The sequence below is a fragment of the Copidosoma floridanum genome, unplaced genomic scaffold, assembly GCF_036245765.1.
Source record: "Copidosoma floridanum isolate Cflo_tuat_1 unplaced genomic scaffold, Cflo_Japanese_pri ptg000006l, whole genome shotgun sequence".
Classification (NCBI taxonomy): Eukaryota; Metazoa; Arthropoda; class Insecta; order Hymenoptera; family Encyrtidae; genus Copidosoma; species Copidosoma floridanum.
In genome coordinates, this window is record NW_028321883.1 from 17394540 (window position 1) to 17417936 (window position 23397).

The following is a 23397-nucleotide window of genomic DNA, read 5'->3' on the forward strand; positions in this document are numbered from 1 at the left end:
TGGTTGCCAAGTTTGCCTCAATTATCTTCGTCACCTCGATTCCGTTTGTTGGGACTGTGTATGATTTTTCAGGATTATTGTGACTTGGTACTCCCAGTGCTGTCTTGAACTTTCGAAGGACAAGATGTTGTTAAGTTGTGCGGTTTTTTACTTCTCATTTCTTGTTGTCTCGGTGCCGTGCGCTTTGGCGAATGAAGGTAATTGGTTGGAGTGAGAGACTTATCTGTCAAATTTTTATTATTTCTAATTCTTTGATCGTGAAATTCATAATTTTGCTTACAACCTTACAACTGTGCGCAAAATCAACAAATAATTGACTGCGTATGACTATGCATAAAATCATTAGTCCATTGCATACTTCTGCATTTTATGTATTGTGACATACTAAAAATGGAGCATAACGTTTTATTAAGTGTGCAATAAATTCATGTATAGCTAACTTTGTTTCCTCGTAGAAAGAGCTTTGTAAAATAAAAATAAAAAAAATTTTCTTGAAAATAATTTTCTATTTTAATCTTATTTTTGAAACAATCTTAATTCATCAAACGTAACTGTAGATTAATTTTTTTATTTTACTCATACTGAATTGTAACTGATTTTTTTCCCAACAAGGAAATTAAAATTTTTTTGCTTTATCAGTCACATCTTGACATCCTGGTAACAGATTTTAAGGATCCATGGATAACAAGGCTCATTTTTATATGATTATCGTAGAAGCTCAGAAATATGAATGTAGTTTTGTATATTACCAATGATTTTAAAACGAATTTTTTTATCTTTAAAAAATTAACTAAAATATTTTTTTAGTAAAAATTTTTTTAATTAATTCTCAAAATATTGACAGAGTATGAAAAAGCTTAGTTAATTATTTTTAATCATTTTTTTCCTTATTTTGATTTTTTTTAATTTTTACTTTTTTTTCGTTGCGAAAATAGTAAAAAAAATTTTCGATTAATCTCATTTGAAGGTTTCATTGATAGACTTTGATGGTCCACAGCTTTAAATATTTATTTTAACAGGATCGTAGTAGCTAAAAAATATTAGTTTTATATTTTATGTAGGATCTTCAAACGATTTGCGGATTAGGAAGACTGGATTTTTTGACTTTTAATTTTATTACGTCAATAAAAATGTCACTATTATGCTTGTATATTTATAACAAGCATATGATTGAATAAACTTAACAGTATTGTAACTTCTGATTATAATTGTGATTTCACACTTTTGTTTACAAGCATGTGATTACTTAATTCGATTTGCTACAAGCCTAAAATATAAGGTATAAAAAGAAAAGGTTGTAAAAAATTATACATTTTTAATTATTACAGGAGTTCTCGATAAAATCAAGGCAGGTCTGCAAAATGCTAGGAATTACTTGGAGACAGCCCGAGATATAGCAGACCTGGTTTCAAAGAGTTTGAGGCCCGGGCAAACTCAGAAAAAACGCGGCGATGACGCAAACTTTGGTGATAATCAATATAACAAACCATTTGAGCCGACCAACTTGGTGTCAACATTTTTTCGGCTTCTCGGATTAGATTCTAAAAAAGTCACGGCGGTTGCTATAAACAGCTTTATTTTTTTCGCTCAAATGGTAAGGGCTATCAGACCATCTATGGTGTTTTTTTTTATCTTCTGACTAATTCGTAAATTGTCGCAGATAAGTGAATTCTTTAAAATTACTCCAAAAGTTGAGCACGCCAGATCATTAAATAAAGATGATTCTTTTATGGAACCGATTAGACTGATTACGGAAAGTGACAATGAAAAAGTAAGTTAAATATTTTATGAAATTTGAAAAAAATCTATGCATGTGTCAATGAATTACGATACTTACTACCATCTCTTTGAGGTTCAAAATCTATTTCAACAAGCAAAAGATAAAAATTTACCAGATCGACTAGCTCTGTATGCCAATAATTTGGAGTCCTCATGTGTGAAACTGTTGTTGTGCAAAACCTCGCCAATAATTTGGGCAGCCCAGAAATCGCTAAAAAATAATTCCAGAAGTGTAAAACGAGATCTCACATCTTGGCTACCCTCGATAGAAGAATTCGAGGATTACTCCGACGTTTGTGATGATAAGCATACAGATTGTCCCATACCTTACCAGAATTTGTAACTTAATATTATAATTTAAATTAAAAAATTAGAAAATAACAATATTTGCACTAATTAATTAAAATTAGTGCCATCAAAAATATTCTCAATATCTGAACAATATGTAGTATGGAAAAGTTAGAAATGTTTGTAGAAAATGTTATGAAAATGTAGGATACCAAAAAGCTTTTAATAAAATTACACAATACAAATGCAGTTATTAATTTAATCTAACTGGCATTCTTTATTGGATAAAGAAGTGTATAGATAAAAAATTATCCAAACAAACACTTGTCATTAGACTATCAACTTCTTCTAAGAGAATTTTCTTTAACACAAATTATTTATACATTATACAAATTTATTTACATAGTCTTTTGTAAATTAAATTATGAAAAAATATCTCAACACTTATAACATAATCATGTTGAAAGATTAAATTCAATTGTTAATATTTTGATTTGACGAAAGAAGTACATCGACCATTATCTTAAAAGATTATTTAATAACTCACATCCACAAAAATATGTTGTAAATACTCTTTTTTTACCATCTAAAACGTTTCGGTTTTATTTGTTACGTTTGTACGAAACGGTTGAATAAATAAATTTTCTTCTCGTATTTATTACTGTAATACTTTTTGACACATCATATATTTTGCTATATTTACGTATCTTTTTTCCAGCTCTAAGTTTCAGTCAATTTATTGAAACAAATACTTTTCGCAATAACTGTGCTATAAATAAGTATTGTAAATAACACATTTTGGAAAGTGCTTTTAATCGACAATGTACTTCATTCTTAAACAGGACTCAACATTTAATATATTTCTTTTAATTTTTTTCCTATACAAAATAATATTTGAGGACAAGGACGGTACTACGTAAATAATGCACTTTGGAGCTCACAGACACACAGTACATATTAAAAATTTAGGGCCACAAACTTACATATATAATTCATGTAATATCGCTATAATTTTTTTATTAATCTTTCTGAAAATTTTTTTATTACTCTAAGAATATTTTGATGATTATATCATTTTGCAAAAAGTTTGATCGATTGCAATTCGTACATATTAGCTTCACTTTCAAATTCATTCATAGTTAATTTGCTTACTTTATTTATGATTTTGTAACTCCTAACTATGATTATCGCGACAGAAAATGATTTTCTGTAAGTATCTGTCATTTTTCATAATAATGTGCCCTTGAAGCTCCAAGGTACAAAATTATTAAAGAACTTTTTTGTTACTAATTTTTCTGATACCACAATAGTACTAGTTTAAAATTTTAGTTAAATTTTCATCCTTAAAGCTATCTTTGGTTTTTTGATGTAATTATTTTAATGACTCAAGATTTTAAAATCTTCATCGAATATCTATTTTACATATATTTGGCATCACGTTACGAGTAAAAATTTTTGGCGTATACCAGGAAACTCAGAGACTAAAATAGTGATAAAAATCTCGATAGGATATTCATTTTTCCGATACTTGATAAATGAAAATTTGGTCGGTGAAATGATATTCACGCATTGATCTACAACATTCGCATGAAAAACTTATTTTGATAATTGTTTTCACAATTGTTATAAAATTAGTAATGAAGCTCATAAAAATTCCACGTAAGCGTTTGTTTACAATATTCTCATGAACTTGCAACACATCGTAAAATCGCTAAAAATAGTTAAGAAATGAAATTAAATGTTACATACCAGAAAATACTCTGTCATTTAAAAGACGCATTTTTTCATCATGGCCGTGCGATCCTCTGATTGCACTTCGCTGTAAGCTTATATTGAATCATTTGATTTTGTAATATACCTAAATGTACATCTACACGAATAAAAGATAGTACACATATCGTAAACACACGAACCAAATACGTTCATTTACACACATATCACACAAGTATTCAGTGTATCATTGATTTTACCAAAGCTACCCTTTAAAATCATAAAAACGTATGCATCGTCTATCGCTGAGTTTCAATTCATACAGTGTGTATTAACTACCCTCATGTTTACAAAAGATGTCTTTGAGCATCAGCATTAGATCAATAACCATCAGTCCATTTGAAAGTAAATTTACATATTATGTGTTTAGTCTAACAATACAATGTATAGACATACACGCACACAAATGTATCACACAGTATGATCCAAACAATCAATTTATACAAAGTTTATATAAACGACGAAATTTTTTATGTAGTATTAGGTAAGTTCTATACTTTATTTTTGATATTTTAGACTTTTTTTTTGTCCGACATTGTAATACGATCATGTTAAATCGTTAGTACAAATATTCAGGTGGATAAGTAGAATTTAAATTTTTTTACAAATTTTTACTAAATAAAGTTTCACTAGTACTATACACATAAGGGATATTGCCATCTACTTATCCTTATTCATGATTTCTTTAGTGTAAAACATTACTATCGAGTTATATGTTGAAAAGACTATTTTAGCACATTTAGTGCTGATTTTAGAGATAAATTAAAAGAATCACTGGCAAAGTATACTTAATTCATCGTAATAACATGGATTACCATTTTGACAAGGATATGTTGCAAGATTTTGCTCAAATAATTTTTGAAAATTATTCTTTCAATTTAAAACATTATATGCAAAATAAATGAAATATATTATGCATGATAAAAAGGTTTTTTTCGTTTTTCTTCGCAATTATGAATGTCAACACTAACTAGAAATTCTATTAGTAAAAACTTATGTTTTTTTAAAAGCCTTTAAAATCAGTGGATAAAATCCATCAACATTATAACTATACATCACTCCTAATGCTTTTTAAAATTGTTGTTTTTTTTTAACATCCAGCTTCACAGTAATGCGCATAATGATTGGATGGATCTTTCAGTAGTTTTGTTATCCTGATAATCTCATTAACTTACAATTCAATATCTCCCTTATTTACATACATAGAGTTACATTCATAGGACTAGATCTGAAATGATTGCACTAGTTCAAGTATACACTTTAGGCCCAGGTTCAAAAAAATTTACAGTCTGACTTTAATCCCAACGATTTCTCTACGAGAGGTCACCCATAACCTATAAATCGCTAGTCCTCGTGATTCCAATAAACCATGCAAATCAATGTGCATTACTAAATTAATGAGCATACGAGTACGCTTAGAGCGTAGCCTGTCCAGGACTGACGTGGTCCGAGGTCTCGATACGTGCCTGGCGCAGCCAGTCTTTCAAATTGCGAGTGCGCTCAATGAGATTGCCCGAACCGGCCGGCATCTGTTCTACTGTACCGACGCTCGTTGTGTAGCCGCTCGTTGGCCCGTATTGGGCTATTATGTTCTGGGTCGTACCGGATGGTGGATGGGAGCCTGTTAACTGTGACAAGATGTTTGACTGGATGTTTGGAGTGCCAAAAGCTGTGGATAAAACATTCGTTCATTCTTGGATTAGTTTAGAGCGTTATCTAGAGGTTAGACTTATCTTGTATCAAGCAGGATGCAGATGTTTTTTGTTAATAATGATGAACTGGGTTGGCAAATTGCGAATAGTTTTTTTTCGTATGTTGATGTCAGATATTTTGTTGCATGAGTGCTGTTATATTGCTCAAGTGGGAATATGGTTTTTCAGACATGTTACTTTACTAATAAACATTGATGTGTTTGTTTAACTCGACATATAATGGACTATCGGAACGATTGTAAAGATTTAATGTAATAAAGAAAAGTTCTCTTTATTTTTTCAGATTTTAAAATTATTATACATTGGGGGCTCGAGTTTAAACTGAAAAGTGATGAAAAAAACTCAGCTATCCCCATGTGTACTGAAAAATGCGTTCAAATGAGTGAACTTTAATGTATTTTCTGATGCTGAATACGAAAAAACCATCATTTACAAACGTACATTTTTGAGATCAAACTTCTGCAGTCTGCTACTTCTAAAGGTAGTTAGCTTTTCGAGTGCAGTTTGATCTAAATTAAAGTTTCTTACATCCTCATTTTTTCGTTAATTATTAAAATTTTAAATTACTCTAGGAGTGGAGCTATTCTGAAAAGAATAAATATAAAATATTAAGTATTCTTCTTCATTTTTTATTTTTCTGCAATGAATGAAAATTGCGTGTATGTACATAGTTTGTGAATAATGACTTTTTCAAGACAAAGTTGAATTAACATGGCGTATCATAGAGCTACGCAAGAGAAGGAGCCAATAATTATTACTTATTACGGACGGAATTAATGCAAGTACGTTGGAAATAGATACCGTAATTGTTAAAATTTAATTAAATAAAAAAATTAAGTAAAATGTAAGAGTAGTAATTTTTAGAGGAAAATGTTTTGCTACATGCACATAATATTTCATTACGGAACAGTACTACTTGTAAAAGTATAAACTGATGTATAACTGTAATATAAAAGTTGTGTTGCCCAAATTTTAACACGTATTGTAGAGCCCAAAAGGTCAACCGAACCAACAAAATAATAACAATTGTCAATACTACTATGAATAACGATTGAATTAAACAACAAATTCAACTTATTCCAACTAATACTAAGGGAATGGTTGAATCGAAAACTATATCATAACAACAAACATAACTTGTTGACCCAAATGAAGTGTAGGTTATAAGATAATATATTATTATAAATAAGACTTCAAAACAAGTATCGGGGCAACATAAAGAATTTCAATTAAGGATGAGCTGGAATCAAGGTAGTAGTACTTTTCTGTAAAATCTTCAGATCCAAAAACAAAAGTGTGTATATGTTTATACATGAGTAAATACGATACGGAAGGATCCAAGTGACACGCAAGCATCACATATAGATGGTGATGGTGATGGCGATGGCTAGTCATGCTGAAATCGATTCTAACCTGCAGCACCGGCTGATGGCTGGCTGGTTAATTGATGCTGGTAAGGGTACCAGGACAGGTCCGTGTACATGAGGGCCGCCGGTGGCAGGGGTGGCATCGAGGCCATCACTCCGCTCTCCTGGCGTTTATTCAACACACCCCAAATCTCGCGTATTTCCGAGTTAAGGCTCTCCAGACTTGCCGCTATTTTTTCCGTTGTTTCTTTATGACCGAGAGCACACAAACAATCTTCTTAAACAAATTCCTCGCTCATACCGACCCACCGCTAAAGATACATGGCTCGCACGAAACGTACATTCGCCTTTGCGTCGTGCTGTTTTTTTTTATTTCTTTCTTTCGATATTGTTTTTTTATTTCTCATTTTCGATTATTGCTATCGTAACGAATGGTGGTTTGAGATATTTAGATTTTTTGTGAAGTAATAGCGCACGCAGAGACGCTTCGCGTTGGAAAAAAGTAAAAAAATGTGTTACATAATAATCCGACAAAATCACGTGGGTGAGTGATAATCTTTCGAAAAATTTGTATCGCTTAGGTGCGCCAAAAGAGCTTTGAAACTATACCGATGATGTCAGTGCCAAGGTCCGTGGAGCTGAACCCGCTGCTGGCGCTCGACATGTCGCTCAGAGTGAGCTCGTCGCTCTTGTTGGCGCCACCACCAATTGCCGCGGCGTTGGCTTCGTTCTCGCTTCGTCTGGCGTTGGCCACCCTCTCGAGTGATTGTTCCAAGTGACGCAAATGAATTACCTTCTCGCCCAGGAGGCTGCGCGTCCGGTGCAAACTCACCTCCATGTCCGACAGCTCGCGTTCCTCCTGCATATTTTAGGATCGTTAAAACTTTACGAGTTTCCGAAGTGGACTGCTAAATATCAAAACGCTGAGTTTCCTACTTTTTCTTGGTGACTATTTAAGGTCCAAGTGTCGATATTTATGCTCAAAAATATAATTTTATTTATTTGTTTTTTTTTTTTTTTGAAAAAATTACTAAACCATTAGATTAATGTTAACCATACCAAACCTTAATAACAAGAGTAAGAAAAATGAAAAGCTCAATTTTTTATAATCAATATAAAATTTAACTAGCTTCTGGATTATTTTTTATTGATTTCGTTCTTCTAAAGTTAAACTAAAAATGTGCTTAAATACACAAAAGAGAAAATGACAACTTTGTTGTACGTGCTGAGAAAGGCAGAAATAGGTTGGAGGGCAAAAATGGTAAAAAACAATGGCTTGATGCTCAGAAACGCACGATGAATTAGCCAAGACCTGACTTTGGACGGGGGATAGGAAAACCTACTTCATCGAGCACAAAGCTCTGACGAAGGTGTTTGCGTACACGAGCGTGTGCAATTGTCCACCGTACCTTGACTATCTGATCGAGGGTTGCTCTGGAACTACGTTGCTTCCACGCCCTTTGTCTGCTCTGGAAAGCACTTCTCTGCTGGCGCAGTGCCTCTCGAGCCCTTTTCACAAAATCGCGCTCGAGGTGGATACGGTGCTTGAAAAACTCGAGCTCAGATGACACGTTGGTTGGTGCTGTAAACATCCACAGTTATAGAGGGATGCGGTGCTTTAGTTGTGTGTTTTTTTTTTTTTTTTTTTTTTTTGACTGACGTGTGATTTAACTAGATGCCTTTAATTGGAAATAAATTAAAAATAATGCATGTTATGCTACAATTTTACTCACACTTGTCCTGGAATGGATATCTGACAGTGTAGGCTGTATCGTTGCTGGGCAGCTGATCCCCGAGATCCTCAAGCTTCTCAAGCTGCTTCCTGATGTTCTCCACGGGGTTGTCAGCCAGAGTGTTGTTGTTCATCTTGTTAGCACCAGCGTTCGGCTGCTTTTTCGTAAAAACCCTTTTGCGCTTGTTCATCAGCAGATTCGAGGTCGTTTCGCTGCACGTCGTCGTATCATCGGACTCGAATTTTTGGGACTTGGGTGCCTGTTGCACCATGTCTGGTATCGTAGGTGACGTTGGCGTCGACACTTTATTGGTCATCGGGGCAATTGACGACTTGACGATGACGCGTTGCTGTGCCGCTGATTGCTGCTGACGCGGTTGGTCTCTCAGCACATCGGGATTTTGGCCGGGAATCTCCTTGGACTTGGAGTTCGAGATCGAATTTGTCTTCGTTAGCGGCGATCTGTGGCGGTTCGAGTTAAGGCCTATAGCCGCGAATTAGGACAAATAGTATGAAGGTGAAAAGAGGCACCGTCACGGGTTCTTTATTCTTTTCTTTTTTCTCTAATGACATCAGCGTTTGAGATGGCAAATCACTTTTAAGTTTGAATTTTTAAGTCTCGTCAGTCCAAAAGATAGATGGTTTCGTTTTATTTTGAATGTTTATATTTTCCTAGTTCAATTGATCAAACATTTTTTTTAAATCAATCATTCTTTGAGAAATATAAATGATTACAAGAAGCATTAATTATCGTTTCAATAAAATATTTGATTTTTTACATTTTTTTTGGAACTATATTTTGAAATTTTTACTTGCCAAAATCCTGTTTCAATTAGAATTTTCTGGATATTAGATAAGATCAGATCAGAAAGTCTCACATTTTTAAATTTAACCGTGACAATGACAATGACTTTACGTAATGGTGGTGCAATTAATATTAGGTATTAATGTATTTCTAATCTTATTATTCTAAATTAGTTCAATCAAGTGTAAAAATTTTACTTGTGTGATGTATTTTTCAGCTTTAGTGATGTGAAATTCATACAGAGTGACTGCAATATGAGCAAACGGATAGTTCAAATTCAATGACTTGGTGAATGATTTTTGTAAATGTAAGGAATGTGCCGTCTTTGGAAATTTTCAATTTATTTGTCCTAATGCATAGTGTTGTTTAAGTATTCATAGTAAAAGAGACTATGACGATATATAAGATAACATTTCGAAATTTTATATATATTATAACGTGTGGATGTTTCTACATTCGATGCAATTAAGATTTTTCTTCATTAAACATTAGTCTCTTCTACTAAACAATTTGTTTATATAAATTTGGAAAAATTTGTGTCTAAGTTTATAAAAAAACATAAAAGCAAGTTAGGAAAACAATAAGTGTATAGCATGCGACTTAAGTTTCTACGTAACTCTACGTGAATTAAAAACATTATTTCATTTGAGATTTTTCTAGAAATCTTATGTTGGTTGATTGAATAATTTATATCTCGAGGATTTAATCATTTCACATAACAATTTTTTTCTTCTAATTTTGAAACTACTCTAAAATAAATTACGTACTATCATAATACAATTTTATTTTCAACATTTTACAATACGGAAGAAATAGGTGTGCAGTAATTTGGAAAATCAATAATTTCTTGAAGCTCCTACTCAGTTTGAATAGCAATTTTGTGTTAATGCTGTTAAGAAGCAATAAAAAGGCGTCTTAAATCACTGAAGCCTTTTAATGTTACTAAAAATTAATTCTCACTCTTTCAATTTTTCACTAACCTTTTTATGTCTTTTTTGAAAATTTTCTTCATCTTAAGGATGATTAAACAAATTAACAATACAACAACAATAAAATAGAAAATTAAAACTGTACAAAAAAAATTAACAGGAAAAAAAAAAATAAATAAGCTGAATGAACCAACATCTACAGAGGATATAACGGCTACTCGATTGACATAATTAAAAAACAAAAATTAAGAAGTATAGACTAACTTTTGGTCCGATGACTCGGTCCGATCAGTTCTCGTCCTTGTCGAGGTTGACATCTCAGTCTCTGAAGCCGTTGCATTGGCCAATTCCTTACGTCGATTCCTTTTCTCTATAGCTGCTCGCATGTCTTTTTTCAACTTCAGATACTTTTCTTTCAATATGTTATACTTATCTTCAACCAATCGTTTTTCGTAACGCAATTTGTCACAATCTCCGTTTTCTTGACGGTTTGCTGAGTCATTTAGTTTTTTTATCTCGTTTTCGATGTCCTTTGCATGATCGGCACGTATCTCGTCAAGCCTCTGTTTGTACATTTTCCGCGTTATAGCTTCCTGCAATTTATCAAACATCAATATCAGCACCTCAACAATTTCATTTGTACCATAATTTAATTCCCGTAAAATCAAGAGTTAACATTATTTGGACCAACTAACTTCTTCTTGTCCTGTTTTTTAACATAACAAGAATGAGGAGAAGACAATAAAAAAATGGTAATTGTTGATAAAGTGATGTTATCCTTTATATATCAAGTTTATGGAATTTATTATGGAAAAAATTGCATCTTCATACAATATTATTATTTCCGTACTTGTAATTTTTCTATTAACTTTTTAAATTTTTTTCTATATTGTGCAATCTTTACAGTACAATTTCACATGAGGTATCATTTTTCTAACTGACCTTACTTAGCATATTTCTAGTGGGTTATGGTAGTTTTAAACGAACGACAATACGTGGCTCTAATACATTACGGTATAGTAGAGTTTGTTATACTATACACGTGAAGTTCTACTAAAATAACCATTGTTACTTTTCCATGTAAATATATCAGTGTAAAGAAGCCCATTGCCATATTATTCTCAATCAACCATAATTCAGAGAACCAAAATTATAAGCTTCCAGCAGTGTGATACTTCTACAGGTAAATTTGTACAGAAAATAATTTAAAACTTACGTCTGTTTTGAAATCCCTTAAAATGTCAGCAAGACACTTCTCATGGTCGTCCTTGATCTTCATGATCTTCTCCCTCTGCTGATTTCTCAGATCCGCCCTTACATTATTAAAATCTTTGTCTAACTCTTTCTTCAGATTCTCTATCTTTTCGCCATGTTGTTTCGTAACTTCAATTTCACCCAGTTTTACGTGCCTCTCATCGTCAAGTCCCTTTTCGTGTTCGCTTTCCAGCTTTGATATCTCCTGCGACCTCAGCTCCAACAGTTCGCGCTTCCTCTGATCCAGTTCGATTTTGAGGTTTGCCAATATGTCCTGCCTTTCTTTCTCGTAACATATCTCCAATTCGCTTCTGACCTTCTTCAAGTTCTCAGCTCGTATTACGTCCATATCAGCCACGAGCTTTTGGATTTCTTTCTCCTCCTTGTCAGCCATCTCTTTCTTTAATTCACTTAGCCTTTCCTGCAAACTGGCCTCCAACGACAACTTCTGGTCGTTAAACTCAGACTCCAGGTACCTCTTTGTTTCCTCCAACTTTTCTTCAAGTTCCTGTTTGAACATCTTCATATCCTGTTCGTGCACCTTAATCAAATTGGTCTTCACTACTTCCAGCATCAGAGCCGAGTTTGCCGGGCATTTGCCCTCTTTCGACAACTCTAGGCTCTTCAAGATCTTACTCGACCACGTGCCTGACCTACTCTCCTCTTCTTCCTTTATCTTGGCCCTGATCTCAGATTTCTTCATGTTCTCCAGCATGATGTCTTTGCTTTTCCTCAGCTCATCCAAAAAATTTGACCTGGAGTCACCACTACTTCTTAGAGTATTCCTCTCCGAGTCGCTCTTGGACACCAGATCAATGTGTTTGATGTTCTCGAATTTGCCGTTTGCACACTCATCGTCTGTGTCCGCGGATTTGTTTCTTTGCTGTTGTAGCTGATGTTCTTTTTCCGTGACATTTTCCACAACAAAGCGTCTCGCTACGACTTTCGATGATTTGGACTCGATCTCCGCTTTCTTGCCAAAGGAACCACTGCCCTCGGAGTCAGTACTCTGGCGATTGAGCACCTTCTGAAGGGACAAAACTGCTGCTGCTCGTTTTTCGGCCAAGGCCGTGGACAACCGATCGACTCGCTCATCGGGCTCACTGTCCTCATCGGTATCTTCTTTTTCGGATTCACTATCGTTGAATTTTGTTACCGATGAGTTAAGGATGGCCACCTTTTGCAGATCGAACCGCACGCTCTTGCGCTCCTCGTCCATGTGTCTGTCATCTGTGTGCACAAGTATGATAAAAATAGAAATTAGTAGTACTGTATTCCTCGAGAATGGCAATGATGAAGAAGACATGTCGTTAACTAGAATCAACTTACCATCTTCGCTGATTTTATCCCTCAAAATAGATTTCAGCCTGTCAGATCCACAAGAGGCGTTCATATCCTCATTACTGCCACTCGGCACACTTAAGCCACTGGTGCCGGGCTGTTGTTGATCCGGAAACGTTTTTACTTCGTCGTGACATGGCGTCGTGTCGCGACTTCTGTTACTTTTGAGGAAAATCGAGCCACCACCGCTGAGTATCAGCTCTTTGGGTTGTTGTTGGTTGCATTGTTGCTGTTCTTGCAGTTGAGGTTTTTGTCCAACTGAACTTGGGACATCTGCGGCCGCTTTGCTGAGCGAAGTATCAGGTGTGCGTGGCTTGGTCCCCAAAGATGTCACGCTAAGGTGGTCGATGTCGATGATGTTCTCCTCGGAGCTGAAACGACTGTTCAGCTGTTTCCAGTCTTTTTCGTGGCGTGGACTTAGAGATTCCGAGCGTCTTAAGACGTCCCGTAGGTCCAGTTTTTGCTTTGCTGTAAACATATGTTATTAATTGATTACTGTGAAAAAAGTCGGTATCTTTAACAATATTGAATATCATATTGTATCAAACATTTTTTTAACGATACAGAGTTATAAAGGGTTAATTATAAACTATGAGGACAATAATTTAATTCTACCTATTTCTTAAGGCAGTAGATTTTCCTAAATTTTATAGATATAATGCCATTTTCAAATGATGTTCTCTACTCAATTATTGATATGCTGTGCATGTATTGCTCTTTGCGTAAAATTCATTTTTCGTGAGGGTTAGTATTGCGATGTATTGATTATTGGAATTCATGTGACACTTTACTCTATTTATCGGCTATTCGACAATACTTCGGAATTTTTGTAATTTTTCAGACTCCACCTATTACTGTTGACGCTGCGTGGGATGCTGTTAAAATCCATTAACGAAACACTAGATATCGATTTCTAATAGTACGCCTCGATACGAGTAATTAATTTTGCAGGTTATCTTGTTACATTAAAAACTATTTAACCAAAGTCAACTGTAAGATGTGAATTTTGAAAATAAAGACTATGAATTTCCAACAAATTGGCTGATGAATATTTTTTTGATCTTTGAAAACAACGGACTTACCGGTTTCGATAACCCTAGGACTCTCGTAAAATTCAGGATCCTGAAACCTCAGATTCGTATAGTCTCTGGCCACACGATCACTGGACAGTGACGACTTTGTGCTGATCGACTCCACCTCAGAGTCACCGCTTTTCCAAGCTCGGGTCAACCGATCGAGGGACGATTCCGAGCGCCTGGGAAAACCGGACGTGCTCTCGCTTCGATGCCTCTTCAGTGGGGCCAGTTTTTTTGGTATTCGCGTGGACGGTGATTTTAACTGCTGAGGAACTGGTGGCGGTAAACCGGCCGTCGCTGGCCTGGGCAAGTCCCAACGACTTGCCGCTACTGCTGCTGTTGCCACTGCTGTCAGTGATAGTGTTTTCGTGCCTCTGACAGCTTCGGCTTCCGATGGCAAGTCTTCGCCTACGAAAAATACGCTGCTTACGAGTCTTTCTGATTGTTTTTTATTTGCTTCAATGCGTGGCATAGTTTTTTTTCTTTTTTTTTTTCAATTTAATTAACTAGTAGCCGATGGAATTCTGTGCAAAAAATTTTTTTAATACTATAGATTGTCATTTAGTTTATTATTTTTACAAATAAAACTAGAATTTTTCAATACTTGCATGGACAATAATAAAAATTAAAAGTGATGAAATTTCTATTTAATAACACATCACTTATTTTTTCACATTTTTTTTCATCCTCAATTGATTCATTTATTAAAAAATGAGACTATGTTTAACTAAAACATTTAAATCTAATTTTCTACAAACTCCAGTAAATCGTTGTTAAAAATTATTCGGTAACTGAGTACTGACTTTTCATCAAATTAATTTTTGTAGAATTGATTTTTGAATTGTTTCAAAATTAAAAACCATGAGAAACAATCAAATGTGCCAAAACTAAGATTTCCTTCATAATTAATTAAAAAACATTAAAAAAGTGAACCTAATTCCACCAACGAATTAGGATAACTAATGAAAAAAATTTGTATCCTAATTTTGAAAGTTTGTATTACATTCCAAGTATTTCAATAATAAATAAGTTCTGAAGTGTATATTTATTCTAAAATCTATCATGATATCATTTGATACGTAATAGTTTATAAATTTAATTTCTGTAGTAATTGAAATATGTCTAATACACTTTTACAGTAAAAGTGAAGTTATTCAGTAAAAACAAGTCGATAATTAAAAGAGAAATAAATTTTAAAAAAGCAACTACTAATTAAATTAACAGGTTAAAAATGTAAAATTTTCTTTACAGCAATAAAATTATTAATTTAATTCTCAATAATATTCTCAAAATAACCAATATTAGAAACAAAAAATAAGTATACGGTATGAGTACTGCAAAGTCAAGCAAGGATTTTGGTTAAATGGAAAGAGTTTTAGAGAATGAATCAAAAATAAATAACACGGATTAGATGCTTTATTCCTCAAATAAATACTTTATTCTCAACTTCCATTCTTTTTTTTTACTTTGTCCTCTAGTACATGCAAAAAAACTTTCACAGTTAGGTACATAACATCGCGAAGATCGTTGGTATCTGCGAGATATATATGTATGTATATATAATTCTGGACTATACCTAGTAATGTGATAAAGGAACTTGTATGCTTTTCGCAACATTTAAATTTTTTATGGTGTATATTTCATCGTAGTTTTTCTTTTCGTTTATTGAAACAATATTTATATCACTATGTCATGTTTATATTCCATATATATGCCATATTTCTAAGTTATTGTACTTTATCGAATAGTATAAACTTTAATCATAAACTATATTTTTTGTGTTTAACAGCAAACAGATAAATAGATACATGTTTAAGAGAATAAATTCTTCGATGATTAATTGATCCACATAATAGTGTTATTTTGGCACATTTGTATGCTTAATTGTAACAAGCGTAAATGCTAGTTTTCATTGCTTTTTTTCCTTAATTTAGTCAGCTTTGCTGTTAAATATAGTTGTTTCTTAAGATCTGTACAGTATTATATTTCTGACAGTTGCAATTTACAATTACAAACTGAGAACATAAATATTCAAAATATCTTCCACTACAAAGACTTAAAAAAAAAAAATAGCGAAAAATAGAGATGTAGTAGTATTAAAGAAAATTCCTTATCGAAAACAATAAAATAGATTTGGAAGTCGTAACTTAATAATTTAGAAATTCATGAAGTCCAAAAAAAAATATTTTCACTATCTAAAATAACAATTTTTCTATTTGTTATTTTGTAAAATGAAATTAGTATACTGATTATAAAATATGTTGTTATATTATTAAAAATTGAAAAAAATGTTTATCTTATACTTATTTTGAGAAATTTGTTTTACTTTTAAAACAGTAATATAATTATTTACTGTCAAGAATTCTTAAAAAAATTGTTAACGTAAATAGTAATAGGCATAAAATTATTTATACCCGTAGGTAAATTTTTTAACATATTTGTAGTTTAATTTATCTAATTTTTTACGTATTGAAAATTTTTCTCGACTGTTCTGAATAAGTAATAGATGAATTTGAGAAGCAACATCACAGTTGATAAAACTGAATAAGCTTGTTGGTATATCTAATTCAATTTTAGGTATGACAGTAGAAAACAAATTCTTGCCTACTATCGACTCCTTTTCTTATATTTCATGAGTTTCTTTGTTAATAAATTTTATCAATTAATTAAAATAACTCTTATTCAATAAAAACTTTTTTTCCAGTAGTGTTGCTTGGTGGTACTTGTATTACAAGATTATTGAGAAGGGAACCAAGCAGATGGAACGATGCCGTTGGCAAGCAATAACTTTGTTATGCTAAGCAAATTTATTTTCAATCGCCTTTGTTACCTATAACATCTTTGCAATACTTTGGATAGGCGTATTTCTCAAAATACTATTCGTATTATCAAATTTTAATTATCTCTCATAACATATAACGTTATTTGAATTTATTACTATGTTAATAATATTTTATTTCAATAAAATCACATGCTGTAGTAATTACTTTATTCAATTTGACTAATTGACCTGTAAAATATTTATAGATTTCATTAAATTTATTTACCTACGTAACAATAACTTTTTAAATTGATGAAATTATGTTGAATTTTTAAAAAATAGATATTTTTGCTTTTTTTAATGGACTGAGCGTTTATAACGCATTTAATAATGTAACGATGCTATAAATATGAAAACTACATGCTATTTGGTTATCATAGTCATAACAAAAATAAATTTTTGTATAACTCCAATGATCAAAATCGCAATTTTCGTGATAGGAACACCAGTGATAATTACTAAGTATAAGATATGTTATTTGAACACAAAATGACTTTTTTAATATCATGAGTTTGTGCTAAAACATAAATATTTCATAATAAGTCAGATTTTATATCCCAAAAAAAAATACAAATACATGGATGGTAAAAGATTAGACGTACAAATAATAAGTAAAAAGTGCTTGGTATTTGTGCAAGTATCTTGATCAAAACATATACTGTAAGAAGACGATTGAGGTAGCTGTATGCTAACATTGAAGGGATGTAAAAGGGACCTCTGTACTTTTATCAGACATCACATAATATGAATTTGATTTAACAGTGTCAACATTTTTTGATTTTTAAAAAATATTTCTTCGTTGTGTTAGTATTATTAAGTTTCTGTTTTGTTTTGGATGAAAATTTTTGAATCATATGTTTTAATAAATTAAAGCCAAAAGATTTTTCTTTTCATTAATGACCCAATAATAGACCATCGGAAATAAAAAAAGTATGATATCTTAAAATTGCGTTTTTTTCTGAAACTGTAATGAAACTTTTTCCAACTGTATCAGTTGCCATTTGAAAAATTTGTCTTCTAATAGTTAAAAATATGTATTCATAGCAAATTTTTTTTTTGTAATTGACAATTTTTTTAACAATCGCAAAAATTATTTGATATCAAATAAAAGTACATACCCTTATCAACAATTGTAAGATTTTGGTAGATACACAGATACTGGAAAGAGTAGATTTAAAAAAATCACTCCATCTCCTATCATACTCCTTTTTTTTTGCACTATTCATGTTCAATTAATTTCCTACCGGAGCGTAACAATTTTTATGTAAAAAAGCTATCACGTATTGTATACACTCCTAAACCATAACCCTTAGAATTTATCCTTTTTTATTAAAACGAATTGATTAAACAAAGTTAAGGTAACACTTGCTGTGTATGAATAAAAAAAATAGAAGAGTCATGTCTCAAAATTCTTTTCTCGTCCGACTCTATCCGCTATCTGCAGTAGCGCGTATCGAGCGCATAGGTATCAAGCCAAGCTAAAAGAGACTTGGAAGTCTGACCAATAATCCGGTCGTTCAGATCATGCTAACAAAGAGTGAAGAGACCATTGACTGTAAAGTATGGCATGTGCAGTTCAGGTAACATATTATGAAAAGTAATGGCCTAACGTACAGCGTAAAAATGAATAAGAACAGAGGGAGACTGCACGTGCTAATGTGTACCTAAATACAGGTACATACGTATGAAAGAGTTAACGAAATGGATTAAGTCAATCATCAAATAATATGTACATGTATAAAATGCAACTCAGAGATTTGCAAAGGGTTAAAAAAAAAAAAAAAAAAAAAAAAAAATCAAACAAAACAATTAATCAACATGTTCAAACAAGCGTACCGACGCTCGCCCGACGTCGGTTACTGCTCGACGACGAGGATGATGAGGATGCCACTGCGATGGCTATTGGATTAGTTGGATTGGCAGTGGCGCGTGCCTGGGCAATCAAGTCACGGTAAACCGCATCAATCGGGTGCTCCCAAGTGGTGGTGTTGGTCTTGCGTTGGTAGTAGTAGTGCGTGTTCGTATTTTCATCGTAGACTGGGATCCAGCCCTTTGGCAATGCAGCCATAAGACCCTCACGAGCCAGCTCTAGGAGTTGGGGCTCGTTGTCTGGGTCGATGCCTAGCTTGCGGGCGTGATCCAATACCTCTGTGAACACGAATATAAAGATTTTTTGGTTTTTATTGGGTAATTTTTTTTTTTTTTTTTTTTTTCATTTGTGGGGGTAAAGTTGGTCATTTAACTATTTATTTGAGTGTGAAACTTAAGTAAAATGGTCATCCAAGCTGAGCACTTATAAAATCGATTACTTCTTTTGATATTTACATTTTTTTTTATTTTTTTTATTTTGTATTCTTATTTATTAGCCTCTGCAATGGTTGATTTTTACATAGATACGCAATTTAAACAAACAAAAAAATTTGTATAACTGTTTTAATTAATAACCATAATTGTTTTGACATTAACAGCTGAATCTAATGAAAATTATAAATTATTTGTTCGAAGCAGCAATTGCAATCATTGTAAGAGTATGTGTGTAAGAGTATCTGCATTTATACCAAAAATATGTTAACTACAATATTTAAAGTACACAATGTAAAATTTTAAGACTGACATAATTTTATTTTAAATACAAACATACATCATATTATATTGTATAAAAATATTTAAACCAATTAGGACAGTAACAAACATGTTTGAAGACTATTTTTATTTTTAGTAAATTTTAAAACATTCCCATAATGCAATATTTGAAACAACGTATTTTAAAGAACGTCATGAATTTTTTTTGTAAGGGTTTTTTTTTTAATCAAGTAAACCTTGACTCAACTATATAATTTCTATTTCTAACGTTATACTATATTCTTATTTTATCGTTAATACTGAACATATAACGTGTGAAAAAAGTAGTTAACAAATACATTACTGAAATCAAGTAAAACTAAAATAGTTCATGAGTTATAATTTATTAAACACAATCACCTCTACTTTATTACAGATAAAACAATTATGCAATTTAAATAACATTCAATTTACATGGCAGCCGGTTTACTGATACTGAAAGAAAAAAATAACTATGATTTTTAAAAGGAGACTAATAAAGTATCTCGACTCATTTAAACAATATTTTTAAAAATCATCATCATAGACCTCGCATTTAAGTAAAATAAATTAAAGAAAAGCAAAAGACAAAAATACACATAAAAAAAAAAAAAAAAAAAAAAACGCTAGTCCATTGCCTACACAAATTATGTAGCACTTTGTACTATATAATGTTACACCTACACTCGGTCGTGCGTGTCCATTGAGTCAATATTTTTCCAGCTCGTACGTTGTATGCAAGTATATATCTGTATATACGCCCGCACGCGAGCTACCTATACCTGCTATACCACCACTATGAGCAATAGGTCACAGGGAGTACAGCTCTGAGAGCAGGTGTGCCGAGCCACCACCCCTGTGTACCTTACGCTCCTCGCCCTACTCACGCAACGTTTACGCTTATTAAATAACCGTTTATTTTTATTTTTATTTGCAAAAAAAAAAGAAAAAAAAGAAAGAAAACTTCCAAGAACATAAGGAGAATAAATAGGTGGGCAGAGTGGCTGCAAAAAGTCGTCAAAAAGAGTTGTAGATACCCATTTTTTTGATACGTCGTACACCTATGGCCTTTAAAAATTCCATCCGCTCATCCCCTCCTAACCATAAATATTTCACGCTGTTTTGAGCTTACACGTAGGTTCAACGACGGCTCGTAAGCTGAATGTTTTCTCGTCGCGATATATGCAGCGGTGGGTGTAGGAAGGGGTGCGATGAAAACGCCGTCGCTTTCCGACTTGGCTTGTGCTCACGAGCTTTTCTCTTATGTACACTGTGGATCTTTCACCCTGAGCTTTAACTATGAGCGTAGGTGTATACATACATGCACAGAGCACGGGGTACGAGCGAGGGGATGTTTTTTTAATTTCCTGCTTCAAGGCTTGGCTTCTGCACGATGTGTGAATAGCTTCTCGTACGATATGTGTGGCAGTCACACGTATATTGACTGCAATAGTGTACGCCCCGAGGTACTAACTTTTCAATATCACTGGAGAGTCGACAATTTTTTTTTCGGAATCGCACGTACATCTACCGATTTCCTTATTTCAACGGGATACTATTGATATGGTAAAAAAATAATTAATAACAGGATTGCATATCAAACACTGATATTGTTGAAAAAAATGGAATACGAGAACCTCAAAAAATTTACGTTGTACTGAAAAGTGGCAACTCCCCAACGATGTTAATTGAAAAATAAATAAATAAAAAGCAGAGCTTGTGTTGACTAATATCTGAATTTTCTCCCAAAAAGTAGGAAAATTCTGACGCGGAATCATCCAACTCTCTATTCGTGAAAACACAGACCCGTGTTTACCTTCTGGTTGCTAACCACGGAAAAACCCCACGCTTGGAATTAATCTTCCCAACCCTTCTTCCAACGACAACAACAAGTACCTAAACAAGTCATCAAATCTCGAAAACATCTTCTGCCCCCGAGGGTGCCGTCTTGTCGTCACTTCAAGTTTGGGTGGAAGGGATGTGTTATATACACAGGGTGAATATACCCCCCGGAAGTAGTTTGCACACCCACACAACCATACACATACACACATAGAGACGATACAGACAAGACGAAGAAGAAGAAGAAGGAGAATTAGAGGGAGAACGATAAAGTGCGCGGTGCATGGGAGTAGCATGCGCCCGATGTGTGGGGGTGACAACATTTTTGCCGCACTGCGGGCTCTATTGATTTTCAGCCCTCCGACCCTCGATTTCCCCCTCCTTATTTCAGTGTGTATAAACGTACGTGTACATGCACGCATATATACATTTTCTCATACATGCAGGTTTCGTGTGGGCTACAACCCTTTCATGCGTACCCGAGCAGGGTAATGATAAACCTAAGTTGTAGTAAAGGACTCGTGCGTTTGCGAAGACCTGTTGTTTTTTTTTCTCATTTTTTTCGATCCATGTGTTGCTTTTCTATGCTGTTCTTTTAAATTTTCTTTTATTTTTACTCGTCAGAAATCGTCAAATTTAATGCATGTGCATGTTGCTTTAATAATTTTCGTGTACCACAGTTAACACCTACGTGGGGCTCAGCCCCTTTTCTCGATAAACTCATACCAATATCAATATTAATGGTTGTTCCGATAATGTTCCAAATTCTTAGTGTACATAAAAACAGAGGAAAAAAACCAATGTTTGATATCATTGTCGATTTCAATGGGGTGTTAACTTATCAGTATGTAAGGATTTTGGTATGAGGTACGACCTTCGTTTTCAGTTTACTTACACTTATCGTGCATTTGTTGTTCAATAATAACATACGAAGATATTTTATAAAAAAGGAAAAAAATAGAGAGAAATGTGGGTGGAAATAGGTGAAAAAACAGTCTTTCAACGCAGGTATAAGCCAGAGAGCGATAAGTCGTTCGTTGAACCGAAAAAAAAAAAACCTCGCAAAATACTAACAACACGTACTTCATCAAACGACGCGCTGCTTATGTATTATTCAAGGTTACGACCTACGCGTGTTAAAAGTTGGTCACCCGAGCGTGTATACAAAGTTTTGCGTTGGCAAGGAAAATCACAAAATCACTCCGAAGAATTACGCAAGACTAGCTACGATGTCACGCGACTGCAGAAACGTGCCCATGCAATTGCATTGACGAGGCTGTAACGACAACTTTTTCCCTATAAATTATCGTGATGTAGTAATAAGAATTTTATGATTGAATACTTTGGAAACGACAAGACTAAGAGGAAAGGCAAAACACCTTCGATAACCTAGTTATGAAATTTTTCTATCCGGCGCAAGTACAACGAGAGTTTCCTCTCCGACGCGTCCCTCGCGTCCCCTCGATCGGAAGTAAGAAAGGAAATAAGCGTCATCAGCTGTTTGAATCGACAGCTTAGCACCCACCTTTCTCGGACGGCTGGGAGTTCTCGTCGAAAACCTCCCGGCAGACGACCGTAGATACGCTGTCCTGGGAGATGCTCATCTTGACTTCCACTCCCTTTCCTCTTCCCCCAGCGCGTCGTTGGCTAAACTACGTTTTTCCACCGAGCAATGAAAGCTCTTCCTATAGTGACCGATGGCGAGCGGGCGCAACTGGCCCGCTCATACCTGCACTGGCACTTTCTTCTGTAGCCTCGGTGCAACCATGTTTCTGGGAAATTTATATTTATTTCTATTGACCGATAGATTCTTGAACTTTTTTGTCGGGTTTGACCGGATGTGCTTTACTGTAGTAATTTTTTTTTTTTTTAAATTGTTAAAGCACGCACGGCAGCAATCGCTCTTACGGTGAGCAGAGCGCGCGGTCAATGCTGCACCGTTTCTGACCCTTGCGGGAAGGGAGGAAACAGGAGAGCCCCTACTCCGTAGGGGTGGCCGAGGGTGTGTTATTGCGCGGGGCTTTATAGATGCGAGCGAGCCTGGCGCTGCGGAGTCGGAGGGTCGGACAAGCTATGCTTT

The 23397-nt window shown here is 33.9% G+C and overlaps 2 protein-coding genes across 2 annotated transcripts; one reads left to right on the forward strand and one right to left on the reverse strand.

The window, feature by feature from the left end:
* Positions 1 to 124: 124 nt before the first annotated feature.
* LOC106639985 (uncharacterized) lies at positions 125 to 2122 on the forward strand. The gene is made up of 4 exons (XM_014353829.2): positions 125 to 197; positions 1329 to 1594; positions 1661 to 1771; positions 1853 to 2122. Exons 1-4 carry the CDS (start codon positions 125 to 127, stop codon positions 2120 to 2122), a joined length of 720 nt encoding a protein of 239 aa, XP_014209315.2.
* Positions 2123 to 4763: 2641 nt separating this feature from the next.
* Positions 4764 to 23209, reverse strand: Cep164 (centrosomal protein 164). The gene is made up of 13 exons (XM_089598608.1): positions 22843 to 23209; positions 18711 to 19022; positions 14060 to 14380; positions 12966 to 13445; positions 12237 to 12866; positions 11599 to 12197; positions 10643 to 10975; positions 9022 to 9094; positions 8650 to 8952; positions 8326 to 8498; positions 7526 to 7775; positions 6972 to 7163; positions 4764 to 5506 (listed from the first exon to the last, which is right to left on the reverse strand). The coding sequence occupies exons 1-13, from the start codon at positions 22919 to 22921 to the stop codon at positions 5253 to 5255; spliced, it is 3999 nt and encodes a 1332-aa protein (XP_089454734.1). The 5' UTR covers positions 22922 to 23209; the 3' UTR covers positions 4764 to 5252.
* Positions 23210 to 23397: the final 188 nt, after the last annotated feature.

What these genes read in the sequence shown, in the direction of transcription:
- LOC106639985 (XM_014353829.2), top strand. Translation starts at nt 125, where the DNA reads ATGTTGTTAAGTTGTGCGGTTTTTTACTTCTCATTTCTTGTTGTCTCG. An exon ending in GTGCGCTTTGGCGAATGAAG is followed by an intron (nt 198 to 1,328) that starts GTAATTGGTTGG and finishes TAATTATTACAG; the next exon opens with GAGTTCTCGATAAAATCAAG. An exon ending in TTATTTTTTTCGCTCAAATG is followed by an intron (nt 1,595 to 1,660) that starts GTAAGGGCTATC and finishes AAATTGTCGCAG; the next exon opens with ATAAGTGAATTCTTTAAAAT.
- Cep164 (XM_089598608.1), bottom strand. Translation starts at nt 22,921, where the DNA reads ATGAGCATCTCCCAGGACAGCGTATCTACGGTCGTCTGCCGGGAGGTT. An exon ending in ATATCCATTCCAGGACAAGT is followed by an intron (nt 8,499 to 8,649) that starts GTGAGTAAAATT and finishes GGATGTTTACAG; the next exon opens with CACCAACCAACGTGTCATCT. An exon ending in CCTTGGCACTGACATCATCG is followed by an intron (nt 7,164 to 7,525) that starts GTATAGTTTCAA and finishes TCGGTCATAAAG; the next exon opens with AAACAACGGAAAAAATAGCG.